Source organism: Candoia aspera, chromosome 8 (genome assembly GCF_035149785.1).
Source record: "Candoia aspera isolate rCanAsp1 chromosome 8, rCanAsp1.hap2, whole genome shotgun sequence".
In the NCBI taxonomy this organism is placed as follows: Eukaryota; Metazoa; Chordata; class Lepidosauria; order Squamata; family Boidae; genus Candoia; species Candoia aspera.
The window spans coordinates 12,464,439-12,486,037 of NC_086160.1; the positions used below are offsets into that span (position 1 = coordinate 12,464,439).

The 21,599-nt window shown below is 36.8% G+C and overlaps 2 protein-coding genes across 3 annotated transcripts in view; both read left to right on the forward strand.

Annotated features, from left to right (window-relative positions):
• The window catches only part of KLF3 (KLF transcription factor 3), a 174,395-nt gene that overhangs the window by 125,611 nt on the left and 27,185 nt on the right, over window positions 1-21,599 (forward strand). The window lies entirely within an intron of this gene.
• Window positions 13,442-21,599, forward strand: part of KLHL5 (kelch like family member 5) — a 32,382-nt gene continuing 24,224 nt past the window's right edge. Inside the window, exons 1-3 of one of the 2 annotated variants that reach the window (XM_063309835.1) lie at window positions 13,442-13,875; window positions 19,704-19,886; window positions 20,456-20,592. In XM_063309835.1, coding sequence (XP_063165905.1) covers window positions 13,493-13,875; window positions 19,704-19,886; window positions 20,456-20,592 — 703 coding nt within the window. In that variant the 5' untranslated portion in view covers window positions 13,442-13,492. The remainder of the gene's footprint in view (window positions 13,876-19,703; window positions 19,887-20,455; window positions 20,593-21,599) is intronic. The other variant, XM_063309836.1, reaches the window with a different exon arrangement.

The window sequence follows — 21,599 nt, forward strand, 5'->3', positions numbered from 1 at the left end:
GTATAGACACATCTGGCAAGCAAAGGTTGTCTTCCTTTGACTTCAAAGTCATTAGACCTCCCAGTATGCCCCAGTCAAAGTTTGGCCATGATTTGTGGACCCATCAAGATCTGTTAAATCAGTGGGGAATCTGCAAGTGTATAAGAGTTTGTACCCAGAGCAGCTCTCATTTTGGATTGAGTCTTGTGATTTGGAGAATCTACTGTAATGCAGCATTAATTAAAAATTAATTACCGTGGCTCCTCATTCATGATCTGGGCAAAGAGGTTCAATGGAGATCCTGCTGCTTTATTTTACCCTGTCAGGAATGATGGATTCAGACTGTGCAAGCTTGAATAGCGGGGAAAAGGGTGTGTCTGAATGACATTTGTACTATTAGATTTCAACTGTCTTTTTCAGGCAGTGGGTTTAGTTAATGATGCACAGAGAGAACTATGGAATATAGGAGTAACAGTACAATCCTTTGTGCTTCTATTCAGCAGTAAATCCTATTGCGTTTATTGGAGCTTGTTCCCACATAAGTGAACATTGCAATCTAAAGATATTTTACACCTCTGATTTATAATAGAAACTTCCAAAAAAGAGAGAGAGAGAGAGAGAGATGTAACTTACAGTAGTTTGAAATTCAGAGCTTTTCTACCTTATACCTGTGTAGGATGGAAGAGAAGCAATTGGCACACTGGTACCCATGAATAATTACATTGTGCTCAGTACTCCATACCAGCATTTGTGCCAGTATTTACCATTAGGAAGATTCAACTCTTACTCAGAATAAGAATTTTGTTTTGTTCTGGATCTATAGATTATTTTAAGGTTTATCCATTTTTATCTGAAGCTCAGCAGTAATATGTAACTTTTCTTTGGCCATTATTCTTATTGTACCTCCATCATTGGAATAGAAAGCCAGTGGTTAAAGGCACCAAGCTAGAAACCAGAAGGTGGTGAGTTTTAGTTCTACCTTACGCACAAAGCCAGCTGTGTGACTCTGGGCTGTAAGAAGAAGGCAATGGCAAACCGCTTCTGAAAATGCTGCCAAAAGAAAATTGCATGGACTTGTCTGGGCAGTAGCCAGGAGTCAAGATTGACCTGAAGGCACAAATACATCCTTTGAATAACCATAAGTAGGATTCCAGTAAGACTTTAGTGTCAGTTCCAGGTTCTACATTACAATGCATGATGGTAAGCTAAACATCTGAAGATGTAAAATGAGGCAAACTAAACATCTGAAGATGTGTAATAATTTTATGTATTCCTATATTTTTGCTAGTCTGTCATCAATCTGAGGATGAAATACATTTTATGGCCTCTGGTTATATCCTAATTCATGGTTATGCCCTAATTTGTTTAGCAATATCAAACAGTATATAACTGGCTTGATTTATGGTAAATGGAATATATAATTGCTTGACTTAAATATGTTTAGTTGCATCTAACTTGTACTTGTTTTTTTGTTTTTTTTAATTTGTTGTTAAGTAAATATGCTTTTTAACATGAAGTCAGAAATACATTACCTTGAATGAACTGAGAAAGTTCAGTATGACAACTGATAGTGTACAGGTCAACAAAGAAAACACCAGTCATTCATCCACAAAGCCACTACTATATGAAATGATACAGTCTCAATGAAACATGAAGAGTAGTCCAAAATATATCTGCATCCATGTAATGAAACACATGGAAGATATTAATATGTTTGGAATAAGACTGTTTATGAAGGGCTGATTTGTTATGGAAAATGGTTGCGTAGAAGGTTGGTTAGAGTAAAATGCAGATTTTAAGAGCTATTTGGATGTTACTTTTTAATGGGCGTTGCTGATAAGAAAATTCACTCTTGTGAGAGACTCTTGAAATAATCCATAATATTTTCACTTGAATAGCTGCAAACATAAACCTATCCTCTTTTATAGTATTAAAGAGCATTATTTTGAAAAATATTTAATTTGATTTTTATTAAAGGTAATTTTAATAAAAATATGTTTATTTTAATTATGTCCCAGTTCCATCCATTTTTGGCAAACTGGACCTGCTCTAGAAAGGCTCTGGGCCCTTGGTTTAAAGTAGCAGTAATATGGTTTGGATGTTTGCTGGGTTGGACACAAAACAGTTGGGTACCATGAAACTTTGAAAGACTGCTTTGCTTCAGTAAAGCTTTGGATTCTCTTGAAGCTGGTTTGTGAAGCAAGGCAAGTGTCCAGATTGCTTCACTTCAGTCTTCTTCAAAGCCCTCTCAGCCTATTCCCTCAGAGCTTGTGCTATAGGAGAAGATTGACAAGAGTCTTCTTTGGAGAACACTGCAGGAGAAGGCTGAGGGGTTTCCCAGGCCAGGGTGCTCCAAGCAGGCTGTGGAGAATACCACTGCACACCAGAGGGGCTAGTAAATGGACTTGTTGGCATTGATCAAGGAGTTACCCAGCCTGGGTAGACGGGGGATCCAATAGAGTATGCAGGAAGTGGCCGTACAAAGCACCCCCGGTTCTCTAAGGTGCAGAAGGGATGCCATACCTTTTGCACTACTTAACATCTTTACTAAGAGTAAAACTCTTCTACATGATAGGTCTTTGTTATCTGATAGTATTCCAAGGCTTCCTCAAACTTGTTTAGAAGCATAATGCCAATACATCAGAAAAAAATTTCAGCCATTTGCAGTATTTAGTGTATTCCAGAATTCTGAGTCAATGAGAATTAGAATAGAATGTATGAACCAGGGTACGTATGGAGTAGTTTTGCATCAGTAATAATTTTAAAATATTTTCTCAGATTATTAAATTCATTTATAGTAAATGAACCTTTTTTACAGATCCTTACAGACTTCAGTGGACTGTGGTATGCCAAACTCTTGTTCTGTTTATGCATTGCTTTGACATCAATCCAAACAAGATCCTTTCAAGCACTCCAAAATGACAATAACAAAGTAGAAAATAGTATTAGTGAATAAAGTGGTTTCTATCATGATACAATTGAACTCATAGGACATTTCCTCCTACTTTGGATGCTTAAGCCCTTAGGTTATTTTCTGAGGCCTTTTTCAAGTTGTGGGCCACTCTTAATCTTACCATTAATCTACCGTAAAAATGGGATAACAATGGCTTTTTTGTTTGTTTGTTTGTTTTGATGGCTAAAAGTATTTGGGTGACATGGTTCATCATTAGGAATAAATTATTACTCAACATTGCTCTGGGAGGGCACATTGGCCTTTTCATGGTTACAGTGTATATATACGTTGCTGTGTATTCAATATTCACATTTTCATATGCAGAAGGAAAAGGGACATGAAGATAGTGTAACAATTCAGAATGCAAGAAAAGCATGAAATAACACCGTTGCAGTCAGATCATGTTTATTTAGAACTGTCTGAAAGATGGTACATATGAACCAACTGTATTTGATTATGCAATGCTTATTATTCACTACAATGACAATATTGTATTTTTAATTATACATGCTATTTTTACCGAATACACAGAAGGAGATTAAGCTGAATCAGAGTTGGGGATGATGCCAGCTTTTATGTGCTATGTGTCTTTAGCCATTCATTTCATTTACAGTACATGGCGGTAGTGGTCCAGTGCTTCCTTTGTTTTAAAGGAACAAGAGCACACTTGGAATATATTATTCCTTGCATAGCTACTGCATTGTCCCATAGACAATAGGTTTTTCTGTTAATTAAATCTATATAGACTATAGTAAAAGCATTCTCATTGTGGTTTCAGGCACAATGGATTTCATCTTGTTTTATGATAACTGTTCTATTTCGATGCCAATTATTACTTTGAAGATTTTCTGTAACTGAGTCTAAAGTAACCTCTGTGGAACTTTGCACAGTTAGGTATGCATTGAGCGATATAGAAACAAGGAATATGCATAAAGGCATAAAGAGCAATGACAAATCTCGATAAAATAGTCAAGAGCAGAGACATCACACTGACAACAAAGGCCCGCATAGTTAAAGCAATGGTGTTCCCCGTAGTAACATATGGCTGCGAGAGCTGGACCATAAGGAAGGCTGAAAGAAGGAAGATCGATGCTTTTGAACTGTGGTGTTGGAGGAAAATTCTGAGAGTGCCTTGGACTGCAAGAAGATCAAACCAGTCCATACTCCAGGAAATAAAGCCAGACTGCTCACTTGAGGGAATGATATTAAAGGCCAAACTGAAATACTTTGGCCACATAATGAGAAGACAGGACACCCTGGAGAAGATGCTGATGCTAGGGAGAGTGGAGGGCAAAAGGAAGAGGGGCCGACCAAGGGCAAAGTGGACAGATGATATTCTAGAGGTGACGGACTCGTCCCTGGGGGAGCTGGGGGTGTTGACGACCGACAGGAAGCTCTGGTGTGGGCTCGTCTATGAAGTTATGAGTCGGAAGTGACTAAACGAATAAACAAAGACTTTATTGACAATTGTATTACCTCCTCATGTGAGTGGAACTGGTCATAAGGATCCTTCCCAAGAGATAATTGCTCCAGTGCTGGCTGGGAACAGCTGCTTGTGAAGGACTCTTGTGATTGGGCATCTCTGAAGGTACAAAGTATACAAAGTTTCCAGCCATAGTTTGAACATTCAGCTTGAAGAACTGAAAAAGGAACTCTCTTAAAAGGCTTCATGTGTTAATAAACTCTGGATTATCAGAGGATAATCTAGGAAAGCTTCTAAGCATATTCAGTTGAACCTACTTAAATTTTCTTCTAAGCCTTCATACGATATACGTATGATGCTTCAGAGTAAAAGAAATGGCCTTTGGCTCCTCACTTACTTATGTTCTCAGGCTTTTAAGTCAAATCCCTGAATACAGCTACAGAGTGGCGTATTATTGCTAATTTGGAAGTGTACTTAGTGAGACTTGTATCTAAACAGAAATGGTTAAGACTGTGTAGTTTGTCTTCCCACAATTTCAGAAGGGCATATATAAAAAGCATCAATTGGATTTTTTTGGGTGGGGGCTGGCAGTTACATCTGTCTCCCCTTCTAATAATTGTTTATAGAATTTGAATTATGCACTTGTTGGTGGCTTTAAGAAAAATGCCAATTTAGTTTTCTCTAAGAATAATATTTAATGGAGGAATTGGACTCATCTATAAATGAGCAGTTTTGGTTACTTCTAAAGATGCTAAGTATACAAACAGGAGTTAAAATCAAGGATGTTTGAATTACTCATTGTATTGGTCATGATAGTGGAGGGATGTTATCATCTGATTGTTTGGGAGGAGTATTGACAATAAGAATTCTTCTGTACACTCTTGGCATGCATAAATGTATCCATGCAGTTCGTCTGATCTTTTTTTTTAAGGGAAGTGTTGCCAAGTGTTGTGGTCTTGTTTATTCATCCTCAGGTTCCAAGGTCTAGTGACTATATTTGGTATTTTAAAGAAGTATCTAGAATACCTCCTATTGTTGTTGTTCAGTTGTTAAGTCATGTCCGACTCTTTGTGATCCCATGGACCATAGCATGCCAGGCCTTTCTGTCCTCCACTGCCTCCCGGAGTTTACTCAAATTCATGTTCCTTGCATCGGTGATGCTATCTAACCATCTCATCCTCTGCCATCCCCTTCTCCTTTTGCCTTCAGTCTTTCCCAGCATCAGGGTCTTTTCCAGTGAGTCCTCTCTTCGCATTAGGTGGCCAAAGTATTTGAGCTTCAGCTTCAGTATCTGTCCTTCCAATCAATAGTCAGGGTTGATTTCCTGTAGGATTGACTGATTTGACCTCCTTGCAGTCCAAGGGACTCTTAAGAGTCTTCTCCAGCACCACAGTTCGAAAGCATCAATTCTTCGGTGCTCAGCTTTCCTTATGGTCCAGCTCTCACAGCCATACATCACTACTGGGAAAACTATAGCTTTGATTATACGGACCTTTGTCAGCAAGGTGATGTCTCTGCTCTTTAATATAGTGTCTAGGTTTGCCATAGCTTTCCTCCCAAGGAGCAGGCGTCTTGTAATTTCATGGCTGCAGTCACCATCTGTGGCGATCTTAGAGCCCAAGAAAATAAAATCTGTCACTGCTTCCATTTCTTCCCCTTCTATTTGCCAAGAAGTGATGGGGCCAGATGCCATGATCTTAGGTTTTTTTTATGCTGAGCTTCAGGCCAGCTTTTGCACTCTCCTCCTTCACCCTCATCAAAGGGTCTTTAGTTCCTCTTCACTTTCTGCCGTTAAGGTGGTATCATCCGCATATCTGAGGTTGTTGATATTTCTCCCAGCAATCTTAATTCCAACCTCCCATTAGAGGGAGACAATTGCACACTTATGTTGCTTCTTGAAGAACAGAGAAAGTAAAAAAATAATTTTACAACAAACTGGTGAGGCTAAGGTTAAAAGGTAAGAATGTATAAAACAGAGATGAGTGATTCTCAACACTCCAAATTTCTCTTTTAAACCGATAACTTATTTATAGTGATGCTTAAACGTTTGTGAACCCGAATTATCATAAATATGACCTAAAATTTGATCTGTTCTCCACACAAATTCTAAACTAGGTAAAGAGAACCCAATTAAATGAGGCAAAAACATAGTACTTGTTCATTTATTCATTGAGGAAAATGAAAAGCTTCCTAATATGTAATTTATTATTTTAATTACACTTTATACAGTTGTAATCGAAATTATTCAACCCCCATTGCAAATCAGGTTGATTGTCAAAATGTACAGACTTTCAGCTGTTTGCAATGAACAATTCAAACAAAAGCAATTGAAATAGCTCAGCACAATGAATGCTTCAAGTGGTGTCCCCAAAGTCAACTGAAAATACAACTTATCATGACTGAAAGTCTGTACATTTTGACAACCTGATTTGCAATGGGGTTTGAATAATTTTGATTACGACTGTAAATATATAAATATTTATGAACTAGTAGTTTATTTAGTTTCTGTCTCTCTTTCTCTCAGAGTTTCTGCCCAATACTGCAAACATACAAGGCCTTTTCTCATTCTGGGTCATTCCTGAAGTTTTTCTGTCCCTGTCTTCATACTGTATTCATAAATGTTCAGACAAGCACATGCGCAAGCTCACCTCCGTTAAGCCCAAGGTCCTCTCCATTAATCTCTAGTGGCTTCTCCAATCACTAAGGTTCTTCTGCAGTTCTTATTGTTTCACAGGTTTCTCTGCAATCCTCTCCAAACTTCCCCAGTCCACACACAGGCAGTAAGAAGGAGCTCCCCAAGTTTTTTAGTGTCTTTTTAAAAAAAAAAATTGTTTCTGCTGTTGGCCTGACTGGTATGCTGCAAATTAAAAGAACTGACTTGCAGTCACCTAATAGTTCTGGCTCAGAACTATTCTAAGTAAATGAAGCTTAGATGGCAGATCGCTTCAGGCCAAGTTTTCCATTTTGTGGCTGCACAGAAGGTAAAAACAGGAGAGGAAGAGCCTGGCAGGTACCATGGGAGGGAGTTGATTTGTGCATTAATGCCAGAGCTATCATGCTGGAGATCCTAAGTTTAGTAATGCCACATGCTCCTTGGCATTAGTTGAAAACACAAGACTGAATTGAGAATCAACATACTGCTGATGTGCCCAACACCCAATCTATGAATAACTTTCCCTTTGGCCTCATATAGATGTTGAAAAACATGAGGAAGAAAACAAAAACCCCAATGAATCATGTAAAGAGAGCAAGGGCCATGCAGCAGGCCCCCAGCAGCTCCCTCTGCAGACACTTCCACATGTCAGCATTTCTACTTTGTTCCTCACCCCCATCATCTTAGAACAGTTTAAAATAGACTGGCAACTGTCATTGCTCCTGCCAGCCTCAGAATGCTGAGAACAAGCAAACCAATTAGTGTTCCCTCCAGCCTATGACTGGAAAACTGCAAAAATTCAGCCATTGCCCTGCTCGCAGCTACCACCATCCTGTAGTAAAGCCCCTCTACTCCACACAAAAAAGGAAGTAAGTAAATTGCTGGAATCCACTCTACATTTTCAGTTCATGTTGGATGCATTTGGCTGCTTGCTGATTAATCCAAGCAGTTGATATTACAAGAAAGATCCCAGCTGTAAAGCCACCACCTCTCCTATGTACAGTATATAAAATATATATTGAGCTATAATAATAATAATAACATTTGGGCATCGCTTGTAACCAGGTGCTTTTTTCTGTAGTTGTGACCATGACTTTGGTGACATACATTCTGAACAGCAGGCATTAGGAGCACTGAAAACTCTACCGGTAGGGGAAAAAAATTGCCTTGAAATCTGAGGCAGAGTGAGGCAGGAATTCCTGCTGAGTCAAAAACAAACCACCCATCAGCTCAACAGATCTGCAGTGTTGCAAATCTCTACCTCTTGTCCCCCAGGTTTGATTTTCTTTCAGATAAACTGGTGCAGAAACAGAAAAAATACTCATCACCCTAAATATACCATTTTTTTTGGAATTGGGCAAGTCAGCTTATCTCAAATTGGCACAAAGCATTGTATGTAGGGGCCCTCAAGGAAATAGGACTGAAACTACCATAAAGAGGTGAGGCAAGTTCTGTAACAGTCAAACATCTTGGAGGATGGTCTGGTTAATGGGTCAGCAGAACCTACAGATGCAGATCATTGTCACAGTAACTAAAGCTGCTTTTCTTCCAGTCAGGCTTGGATCCAGATTGCAGGATCCACTGCTGTGAGCAGCATTGTTATGGATTGTATTAAACAATTTTTAATTATAATGTCAAAAACAAATGGGGACTGTAGAGCTTCTCACAGAATGTTGGATCTACCTCCATAATAATTGTCATTACTTTTGTCTGGATAATACTTGGGTGGGAGAAAACCAGGAAATACCAGGGTATAGGCTAGACTGGGAAGTAAAAAAAAACATCCTGGAAGAAGGCAGTGGCAAACCATTTTCATATTGTTGCCAAGAAAGTTAAAAGATTCATGAAGAATTGGGATGTATACCTTCTCATTTCCTGGTACTATTTAGAGAGAGAGAAATGTTAAATATAAAAAAAAACTCACTCTGCAGACAAGTCAGAATCGATGTATGCATATAGAAAACTGCAGTTATGCTCCTCTTTGTATTTTCAACTGGAACGGACCATTTACAAAATATTGTTTTGGGTGTATGCACTTTGTGGGACCTATTAATTCAGGCATGTTCCTTCTGTTGGTACTGACAGCCTCAAAACACAGTGACTTCAAGCTACCAGATACTAATTGTTGTTAACACAGTGCTAAATCTTCTTTCTCTTCAAACTATAGTTAGATAATTCAGTTTGGATCCCAGTAGTCCCTGTTCTACAGTTACTAGTACCTTTATTAATTTTTGTTTTGTATCTACTTAACCTTTCTGTGATTAAAATAAAATGCAAGGTAGCTTACAAATAAAAAATATAAATAATAAAAAAACAAGCCTGATAATACCCAGCAAAGAAATAAGCATTGTGGAAAATTCGTATAGAAATTGTATTAATGACACACTAAAAAAATAATAATTAAAAGCTAAGCTAAAATTTTAGTTTTTAACAAACCGACAGTTACCAGCAATACAAAGCAGATTAGAGCTTATTAAGAAAGATCATATTGAACACATGAGATTCTGTGAATTTGTTCACAAATGGTAATTATGAATAGAGGCTTCTGAAAAATAATCCAACTTTCATTCTCTTTCTCCCTTCTCTCTGCAGCTTGGTTCTGGTATAAGTTGAGTTTTGCATTTATATTAAAATCATGTGAATTCTTATCATTAAACTCCATAACTCCTCTCAAATTCAGAATCCTGCTTCATGTAGCTCCTTTTTTTGCCATACCTATTATGGAAGAATTGCATTTATGGAAAATTATGATTGATTACATTGCAAATTGTTCTGCTCACTTATCTTTCAAAGTAGCATGCGCCGAGCAAAACTAGAGCACTCAAGTGACAGTTCTGATTTAATCAATTTAGACTACTGTGTTTAAAAAAACAGGGCAACATGGGAAATCCCTGTTTTCTGCCCATGTAAAATTAATGCTAATAAAAACCAGTATTTTCTCACAACAATTCTGCTTGTTGGAAACAAATACATTTTTCAGGAAAGAAGATTGACTTGAAACCATCTAAAAATGTGCCTAGAACTCTTGAAACTTCAAATAGTTATCTGTTTGGACTTTTTTTACATATTTGCAAAATACATACTCTAAAAGCCCATAAATCAGAGTTCTTTGCCACAGCTTTGAAAATCATAAAAATATTTTAGTACTGTTCTGTTCAGTACTGTCCGCAGGACATAACTTGCAGTATTTTGGTTTTTAATTTGTAAAAATATCTATAATTGCTACAGTCATAAGAATTCAGACAACCAACTGCTGCGGATCCCAACACTCCAATCTGGCTAAGGAAGAGGATGTAATATAGGAGTGCTGGAGATGATTGTCTGGAAGCACTGATCGAGGTTTGTAGAGTTGTCTATGCTGACCTTAAGCTTCTCACAGGCTCGGCATGATGATTCAGGCAGGGTAACTGAAACCTTGTTCATATTGTCTTCCTTTGCAGAAGAAAGCAAGTTTGGGAATTCAGTTCTCCCCCTACCCCATCACCCTCCAAGAATCTGGCCATAGAAGTTGTACTTGAATTTGTGCAGGAATATGTTATTTTGGATTCTTTACCCATCCACACCAAAACACACATTCAGAATATCCCCTTGTCTTAAAATGGAGCTTGTGCAAGCTCCTATTCAACTGCATTTGAGATTCCTTTTTTATACCATCCTTCCTATCCGCATTCCAGTCTTCCAATTCTTTAACAAGTCCTTTGTTCTCATTTTGCAGGTAGTTCTTGGCTTACGTCCATTCATTCAGCAGCCATTCAAAGTTACGGTAGTGCTGAAAAAATGGATGTATGCCTGGCCCTTGAGGTTCCGGTCATTGTAATACCCCCACGGGCATGTGATCACGATTTGGGGTGCCTGGCTTGTGATTATGACATCACAGTGAGCTGCGGTCATGTGATCGCCATTGTGACCTTTCCTGCTGGTTTCCCATAAGCAAAGTTAATGGGGAAGCCAGCAGGGAAGGTCACAAGTTGCTCTGGTAAGTCGCTCCTGCTGCTTTTTCTCTTGCCCGCAGCACTCCCCATGCCCACACAAGCCTCCACCAACCCTCCCAAGGAACAGGAAACTATTCCTATAAATATCATTTAATTCTATATTTAGAAAAACAAATAAAAAACACTATATAAAAATAAATAAAAGGAATCTAGTGCCTATTCCCCATTTATGTTCCTGAAATTTGGCAGATTGCATCCCTTTAAGTAAGTTTACTGTGCTCCAAATGTCACCCCATATTGTTAAATAAAAATATTACAGGTATTTGTGGATTTCCAATGATAGCAGAGTGGATGAAGCTTTATATTTCCACATTTCATTTTGGTCTTGAATGGTATCAAATCAGGTTGGTTTGTTTCATTTTGTAACACCAAATTAGAGTCTATACCGAATCTAGTCGATGGCATATAACCACAAGCATCTTTCTGGAATGGGAACAGTCCCTTGAAATTAGAATACAGTAGAAGTCTAGTAGTAATTTAATGATGCTAAATAAAATTTTAAACATCAAGTTTCATGTTTGGCTGAAAGTGTGCTGTTGGCATAGCCTGTTTTTACATGTTATTATTTCCAAGATACATAAAACAGTCAAGCTACTAATTCTGCAGAAGCTACCAGTCCATCTACCCTCAGTGTCACTATGGCATATGATATTTAAGATTGTGAGGAGAAGAAACCTCAGGATCTATTTTAAAGCTTGTTATATATTATAGCTGAGCAAAGCATTCAAGGGCATTTCACAAAGCATGTTAGTGCAACTAACAGTCATTCTCAAAGCATTCAAGCAGCCACCTTCTTTTGAATGCTTGCATTATTGCTTCAGAGGTGTTCTTGGCGTCTGGATACATTGATCCACACATATGCATCTCTTTGCTTGCAGTCCCAGTGGAAATGCTGTTTGTCTATGTGCACTGACAGTTGGAGACAATCTTTAAGACAGTTCCATGAGCTTTCCCAAAAATGTGGCTACCTGAACAGTTGAAAGAATATGCTTTACTCATACTAACATGCTGTGCCAAGGATCTTGTTTGAATGCTTTGAATAGCTGTAATATATACTGATGAGAACAAATTGGGTCACTTGCAAGTACAGTAAACCAAGATGCATGATACTGTTACATTATTGAAGCTAAGCGTAGTTACATTTTGCATAGGCTAGTAGATAGTACTGAATTTCAGTTGCGTGTGTATATAAGAGTATCTTGTGTATATGTTTGTGTTCGTGTACTTTTTTGGTTTATTGTCATGTTTTGTCAAATGAGTTAAAAGGTTTTTGGGAAAGAAAAACAGTATTTGGGAAAAAAACCTTGATTTTAAAGTGGGGTGAGCACTTTCTCTAAATATATATATAGAAAATGTAGCATTACGTATGCTTTGAATAATGATCATCTATTCTTTCAAGCCACCTCCATATTTCTGAAAAAGTATTGTCAGTCTCTGGCCTTGATTATTGAATGTTTGTGTAAATCAACTTGATTCTCCTAAAGAAGTACAGAATAGAACTGAGGTAACTGTCCATGAAGTCACGAAGAGTCGGAAGCGACTGAACGAATAAACAACAACAAAAAACTGTGTTAGGATACATTATGATTGGATATATCACTAAGAAAGTTGAATTGAACTAAAAGCAATGGTGGTCCTTCAATATATTTGGTTCCTCCTTCCAGCAATTCATACATAGCAGCGTACTGCTTCTAGCACTAGAGACTCTTATTTAGCTGTTCTAAGTACCAGCCAGAGATGGACTTGAACTCTACATATTTGTGTAATCCATTTTTAAGCCATATAAATCTAAGTCTTAATTCTATTGCCTTATATTTTAATTTCTGTTGACCAGATGCCCTTGCAACTGCATGTGCAAATATGTGTGCATGTGTGTTTATGTATGCAGGCAGCCTGGTTTCGTTGTCTGTCCCATCTTCCTCTTTTTGAAGGGGTATAAACCTTTTCTAATAGTGAAATAAAAAGAAGAGTCATACACTGAAATAAAAATGGTCATGTCTTGGGTTTGCTCCTATATTAAAATTATGTTTTCATATGAGAGGTCTTCACAGAAGCAAAAAGTTTTGCAAAGCTGTGATTATTCCATGCCTCCCCCCACCCCACCCTTCAGTATGTGTAAAGGAGAGTTAAGACTAGGGCTACTGAAAACTAATATTAAGAGGATGAAAACACTAGCAAGAACATACACTGTGCCTGCCTTAATGTAGCTTTAATTCTCAATAAAAGCAGCAATGCATTTTTCTCATTTCATTATTTTCTTTAAATTATGCTTTCCTCTTATTAAGAGGATTTTGTAACTTTGATGCCTCATATCTAGTTGCAATTGTATTGTCAGAGAGAGAGAGAGAAAGAAAGAAAGAAAGAAAAAAAAGCAAGCAAGCTATAAGCAGGCAGACCATGTGTTTCTCTCATCCTGGTTGGTTGCACAAATCTTCTTTATGTGCACTGCTGATTGCTCCCGTTGCCTAGACGATAACTTGCTCTCACTGAGGATGTCTGGCTCTCGTAAAGAATTTGACGTGAAGCAGATTTTAAAACTCAGATGGAGGTGGTTTGGTCACCAGCAGTCCCCCCCTAATCCTAATGTCGTTTGTGAACCAGGAGACTTCTGGGACAGAGGATATAACACAACTACTGGTGGGATAAAGTTTTTAAACGCAAGCAGCCTACCACAGTCTTTTGCATCACTTGGTTTCCAAAGGTCCAGCCAACAGGGTTTCCAGAATTCCTTTTCTCGGCCAATGGCATCCAAATCAGAAGTGCCTACATTTGAGTTCACTACTGAGGACTTCAGGGATGCGCACTTGCTTGATGAACCAGATGCTGCTGATGGGATCAGTGAAGAAGAAAAAGTATCTAACAGCATTGCATGCAGGTTGTTGCTTTCTTATTGTATAGAATGAGTTGTACTATGTATTTGTTTGCAAAAATATTCTTCCATTGAAAAGCTGCAAAAATGCTGAGAAATGTAGGGCAACCAATGCTCTATATTGACCACTACCATTTTAAAAATGTAATTTTTACATTTTAGTACGATAAGTAATCTGTGTAAGTAAATACAGATGAATAATCACTAATCTATCTCCAAAATGTTTTGAAAAGGGATTAAAATGAATGTGTAAGATTTTATACGGAAGGAGGGGCAAAATTAGATATTTTCACTATAGGTCTATTTTGTGTTTTAATGTTATCTGGATCTATATTTATGACTGTTGCTTCTCTGTGTCCTGTCTGGACACAGAACAGGAGCATAAGATAGGATTTATTTCAGACTGCTGAAGCAAGTTAGCTGAATCCAGATCAGACATCATATTGTAGAGAATATATAGCTGGAGTTTTGTCACTTTTGTTAACAATTGATGCAACTTTATGTTGCTATAGTAGGCACACTTACCTGGGAGTAAGCCCCATTGGGCTAAATAGGCTTTCTTCTGAATAGATGTATAAAGAACTGCATTTGAAATCTATTATCCTAGTATATTTGCATTCTAGTATTATATTTTATTTATTTTTATTCTATTTTTATAAATAAAATTTACATTTTTCTTTGTTTTGTTTTTGTTTATTATATAGCATGCAGATATATGATAATTGGTACTTTTATATTTTTATTTATCTTTAAAACTTAGCTAACAAATGTATAGTTCTTCCTATCAATGGAATGCACTTTCAGTGTTGAACACTGATGAAATTAATTATTTATGGATCAATGCATGAACTAAAATGTATTAAGTCTCCTCTATTCTTCTTAATCATACAAACTTTAGTATTGTGCAAGAATGGTAATTCAAAAAGGGAGCAAAGCCATTAAGATGTTGATCTCTTTCAATTGTGCACTAAACATTGTAGGAAATTATAGAAAAACTAAATATTTCTGTTGACTGAAAAGTTATTTTCTTTTGACATGCAGTGAATTGTTAATGGCTCTGATCATATCAGTAATTAATGCTAATGAAAGGAATAAATATATTGTGTTGAATATACTAGATTTTAGTGTGTTCTTAAATATATCTGTTCAGTGTTGCCATGGAAAGATATTCTATTTCTACTCAAATGCATTGCCGAGATATCAAAATGAATGCTGCAAAGAAAAATCTGTTCCTAACATTCCTCTTCTCTCCAGAGATGAATAGAGTGATAGTAATCTTCCTATTATACCATGCAAAAATATGTGCAGGAATGTCTACTACAGTTATGATCCAATCTTATTTTTGTATGTAATAAAAGATACAGCATCAAGGTATTTTGAATGTACAAAGAGGCTTGCTGTATGTGCCATTAATAATTCATTCACTGGCCCTATGGCTGTGTGAACATGACAAGAGCATCCTCCTGTAAAATCCTATATACTCCTGATAGGATAAGCCTGTAAGCTCAGGCACTTAGATTACCTGTGATGAGTGCTGGAATATAAAAGTTTGATCAGTGCTACTTTTGCTCATGTTTTATGATCCTGAGAGGGAGCAGGAAGGAATGGCTAGATTATGACTCGCCTGTTTAGAGGCTTTCCAGAATTTTTTTCTGTGTGTTGCCGCTTACATAAAATATAAGCTCAGGACATTAGTATATACATATTTCTATTACGTGGTGTCCATATGTATAATCTGATGCATGGCCAGAGAAATAGAGAAAGTAGAAATAGAAAAGAAAGAAAAGTAAGAATATAGTAAAGAAAAAGAAAAGAAATATATAAAAAAGTGACTTCCCACCTTCATCACAAGTATAAATAATTTCAATAACTTATCACCTCCTCTTAAAATACAACAAGTGATCTCTTCTTCCCATATCCCATCTCTTATCTATAAACAAATCCATAAAGCATCATTTCAGTCCTGGTGTCAGCAAAAGTCCATTAAGGGCTACCAGGAATAACAACATATCTATTTTAACCTTGCTCAAATAAACCAACTTTATATTCCTTCCTTTTACTTCTAACAATCAGAATCTTTAGTCCTTTCAAATAATGTCCTAGAACTTGATTTCTTTTCTTTTTTTTTCTTTTTGTTGTTGTTGTCTCTTCTCATGAGATTCTTCAAACTTTTAAAAAGCCTCTTTTGTAAATCCAATATAGGAAAATTATCCAGCTCACTCTCTTGGTTTATTGTTTGTATATCCCTTTTAATTATTAAGACATCAGCCAGTGTCTTTTGAATGCCTATTGTAGCATCTTTTTCCATGTCATTCTTGTAGCCTGTCATTTTTAAATCCGCCTTCAACTCAGTCTCAATCTTGTCAGGTAGAATTTGTTCCTCTTCCATAACATCTTTTAGACACAGTCTCTCCATAGAGGCAGATGTCTCTGTTGACACTCTTAAAATTAACTTCTGAGTCATTGTTTAAACATATCCTTCAATTTATCCAATGTTAGAATATTTTGTTTCATTCTGTAATTGTAAATCAAGTTTATGTGTTCTTCTTTAATTGTAATCTCTCTAATTAATTCCCTCTAGTTCCCTCTAGTGTCCAATTTTAAAAATCTTATTATTTTTTTAAGAAAATTCAAAACAAAAGCATTTTCCCATGTGAAAGATTCTTGATAATTAATTCCAAAATCTTATTTCAAATTTATTTGGACCCTTAGTTGTTTGTAACTTTCTAAAATCAAAGTTTTAAATTACCCTTTTGCTATTTATTCCAAAAAATATATTTTTAAGTTCTTAAACTTGTATTTAAAACTTTCTTTTGCTAAAGATGGCACTGCGGGTTAAACCGCTGAGCTGTCGATCGGAAGGTCGGCGGTTCGAAACCGCGCGGCGGGGTGAGCTCCCGTTGCTAGTCCCAGCTCCTGCTCACCTAGCAGTTCGAAAACATGCAAATGTGAGTAGATCAATAGGTACCGCTTCGGCGGGAAGGTAACGGCGTTCCATGTCGTCATGCTGGCCACATGACCCGGAAGTGTCTATGACAACGCCGGCTCCAAGGCTTAGAAACGGAGATGAGCACCGCCCCCTAGAGTCGGATTCGACTGGACTTTACGTCAAGGGAAACCTTTACCTTTACCTTTGCTAAAGATTGAAGAAAATTCACCCAGTGCTGTCAAACTTGTCAATCCAAAGGTTTCTAATAGCTGAAAAGCAGTTAACAAGCAATTTCTGGAAGTGATTAGAAAAGGAAGTATGCGAACTTACTGTCTTTCAAAGCCGCTGACCATGGTTTGAGCAAGGTGGCTATTCCCTCATCTCCCAGAGCTCTAAACTACTGGAGACTGCTATCTTGCAGTCTCCTCATGAGGAGCAGTTGTCTGGAATATTTGTGGGTGATCTCAAGTCCTCTCCTTATCCAGAGGAATTATCAAAGAGCCGGTCTACTCGCCAGCTCTTCGTTCCACCACAGTCATCAGCTCTACTTTTTGGAGCTGTCTTCAGTCCACCATTTCTTCCCCTGGAAGTCTAGAATCCAGTCTCAATTTAATGGACTTCACTTTGGCGGACTTCAGATACAACAGAAAAAAATCTGTCAACAAACTATATACTTTAATGCATGAGTAAAATCCCATTCACCATTTTGTGCATGTATAAAGTACATATAATATGTAATATATGCACATGTATAATCCCATTTGAATTTATTCTGCTTTAACAGACACCCTTTCCAAATTTTGAAAATGCAGTTCATGGATTTAAAATTAGGATATTCTTTCTGTCTCGGATATTTTACTCTGTATAAAAATCCAGTCTTCTCTCAGTCTGAATAACAAATTTGAGCAGGTGGGGAATCTATATATACAGTATGTATGTGCATGCATGTTTTAATTTCATCAGTATTTGAATATTAATTTTCTAAGGATCAGATGAAATGTAAACTTCTTTTCCTGTGAAACTGGATTTGTAGTGTGACTATTGGTAAAAATCCAAGATATCCTATCTGATCACACTTTTACTCAAACTTCTAATGACAGAGATGCTTATAATTGAGAAGGTATTAAAATTAATATCAAGAATTTTCCTGAAAGTACAAAGATTTACTGTTTGTTAGTGAAATTAATACACACTGTTATGAACTATTAATGTTCATTTGTGAGATTATATTTAAATGATCTGTATATATAGATCTGAATCTTGACATGTTGCTGGTCAGAGACACAAAGACTGGCAAAGGAGACAAGCTCTAGCAACTCATTTTATTATTGATTTTTGGGTTGCCATATATATTTTATAAACTGCATTGAAAAATAATGGATAAACATTAGAGGCAGGTTAGGTCAGCCCAGACTAATGACTTTTCTGCATCTAGATGTAGAATTGCAGACTCCCCCGTACTTAAACATTATTGAAATTAATGGACTTTCGTTGGGCACAGTGAGATAGTTGGCATTTCAAGGGAACCGTTTTTCTTAATTTAATGCAAGACCAGCATTCAAACTAAATTCTTACTTAGTATAGATGTAATTGTTAGTATACAGATATTTTCTCTAGTTTCTAAAATGTAATGTGACAATTTTGACTCTGAATGCTAGGAGGAATGTAGTTGTATATGTATAGTATCTTCATAACTGTATGTCATAGGTAATAATTAGCATATTAATGGGGACCAGAACCCATATGTTCCCATGTACATTATATCACAGACCACCAAACTATGGTTTGGCAGTAGAGAAATAAATTCTCTGCTGATACATATTCTCCCTTTTTTTTCCTATCTCCTGCTTCCTCCCTGGAAGGAATTAGTTTTTATTTGGCAGCCAATTACATTTGCAATCCTTGTTCGGAGTTCAAATACTGTACAATTACAACCCAGTTTGCCCAAAGCAGGTAAGCAGAAGGGGGAGAATATAACCATGGATATTTTTTTTTCAAGAGCCAAATAATCTTTAGGTACTGTATGTAAACCAAGTTGCAGTCTTCTCAAATATTAATGTATCAGTTTGAGAAATACCTATGAAATATATAAGGTGGTTTTAAATGTGTACTGAAAAATTTCTTCCCCGACCTTAATAACATCTACCTCTTGTGTATTCCAATAGTAAAGTACTTAGGTTTTTGCAGGAGGGGTGTAGAGAAGCCTTAGCTTTACGGACACACTGGCTGGGGCCTTGATAATAACTGCACCACTTTCTGCTTTACTTCTGGCTGATGTGGGAACATAAAACTAGAAGTCACTGCTGCCTTCTTCCTTCCATCTGCCTATACATCTTCTTAATAGCCTGTTAATTTGAAACCTAATTATGATCATATAAATGCCAGCACCATTAATTGCAACTTTGCTGAACAATTAACCGCTTTTCTCGGCATAAAATGTTCATTTGAATGGTTCTCCAGTTGACTTGAGGGAGATGTTTAGAGCTCAGAAAATGACACTTGGCATTTGGACACTTTCATGCAGTAGAGTGGCTTATCTTTTACTTACTCCCATCAGCAAGTCTGTAAATATACTGTATTCCAGGGCAAATAAGCCTTGCACTTAGTCTTCTGACATAATTTTAGTAGTCTCTTTGGATGCTGTCCTGTACTTTCACTTCTTTTCATATACACACTGTGCATTGATTGGTGGGAATGCAAAACTGCATATAATAAAAACCGTGAATCTTGAAAGCTTTTCTTGTCAATTGTGCTACTAATAAAATACAGTCTTTTGACAAAGTTTCAATAGGTTGAAGCTTTTTGAGAGTCTGGAAAAGATGGAAGTAAGTGCATTTTATTTCTTTCTAAAATCCATACTATAAATTTCTTGTCTAATCAATTTTTATACGCATTGTATTTCCAGAACTTCAAATAGCAGAGAGACCGACCCACCGTGTCCTACAATGGAGCCTTGTACATCTGATGAATTTTTTCAAGCACTCAATCATGCCGAGCAAACTTTTAAAAAAATGGAAAATTACTTAAGACACAAGCAATTGTGTGATGTGGTTTTAGTGGCAGGTGATCGACGGATTCCAGCACACAGGTGCATTCAATCCCTTAAGCTATAGTTCATTCTGAGATATTTAAATATATAAATAATTCATTTGAAACATGTTCATTTAGAGATTCCAAGTTAAAAATAGTTTTTTGTTTGTTTGCTTGTTTGTTGCTGGTAGCTGTCAACAGAAAATCCTAATCCAAAAGGCTTATTGATATTTCTGAAACCAAAATCATTAATGCTATGCTCTTTGCATAATGGCAGTTACATTTTTAATATGTAGCTACTGCCACCCATTTTAGTAGCCTTTCATAAAAAAAAAAACCCTTTTGTCCTTTTCAAACACATTTCTCGTACATGTCTGAGTATGTGGATTAGCTTTCCTAGTATAATAGTTTTCTAGGTAATTTATGAAAAAATAAAACACTAAAAGATTAAATTTAAAAAAACAACACTTCATAGAAAGATTATATCATAAAATTATATGATTTCAATTGTATTGAGTGTTTTTATTATATTTATTATTATTTAAATGCTTTTATAAATATGCTTCAAAATAATGCAGGAATTTATTGTCTTCTCTTTTGTCCCACTTCTATTTCATATGATCCTAGGTTGGTGCTGTCCTCTGTCTCAGATTACTTTGCAGCCATGTTTACAAATGATGTCCGAGAGGCAAGGCAAGAAGAAATCAAAATGGAAGGTGTGGAACCAAATGCATTATGGGCTTTAGTGCAGTATGCATACACAGGTAAAGCAAGTATTGGTAAAACAAGCAAATGCTAACTTCTATGGTTCATGTATCAAAGACGGAGATTCTCCTTACTGGCCATTTTGTGTATAATGTGAATTATAATAATAGCTACACACATGTACACTGATCTAGAGATAGCAACGCTCAGAATTAAAAAAAAAAAAGGAAAATTCAGGGGATAAAAGGGTATTTTTCCTCAAATTACTTTAAAGTGTTTTTCCAAAGAAATTGAAATTTTAAAATATGCTAATTATGAAATACTTTCTTTCTGACCAATGAATAAAATATTTTACACAAAAGATTCCTTTATTCATTTTCCCCAAATAATCCCTAAACATTGGTCTGTATGAAGCTTGCTTTGGATTTTTTTATACTGTGAGTTCTGTGAGCAAGCATTTCTTAAAAGTTCAAGACACATTTTGTTTTGGGGGACATTGTCCTTTTTACAAGAGAAGGAAGTAGGAGTCAGTGCCTGAATTCACTCATTGTGCTGAGTCATGGCTTGTGTAACTAAGGTTTACTGAGAAAACCACAATTGACTGGAATCACATGCCATGCTGAGTAAAAAACAAACCATGTTATGACTGAGTGCACATTGCCTGCCGCCTTGTTCACTTCTAGGGATCAGTGGATCTGTTCCTGTCTCTCTGGCAGCTTGACTAGGACCCAGAAGATTGGCAATGCAGGAATGGGAACCCTTTGTTCCATTAAGCATTGTTTCTCAATCTCAGCAACTTTAAGATGTGGCTCACTAGGGAATTCTGGAAGTTAGTCCACATATCTTAAAGTTGCTGAGATTGAGAAACACTGCATTAGAGCATCCAGAACAAGGAAGACTGCAATTCATCACTCTGTTTTGCTCATATGCTCCCCCTTGAGTTTTGATTTCCCATTCATGCTCATGAACTGCCTGCCCATTGAAAGCCCTGTAGGCTTCATTAGAGAAATAACATTCTGGGGGAAGAAGTTGGGTGGGGGTGGGGGTTTGAAATATATACAATACT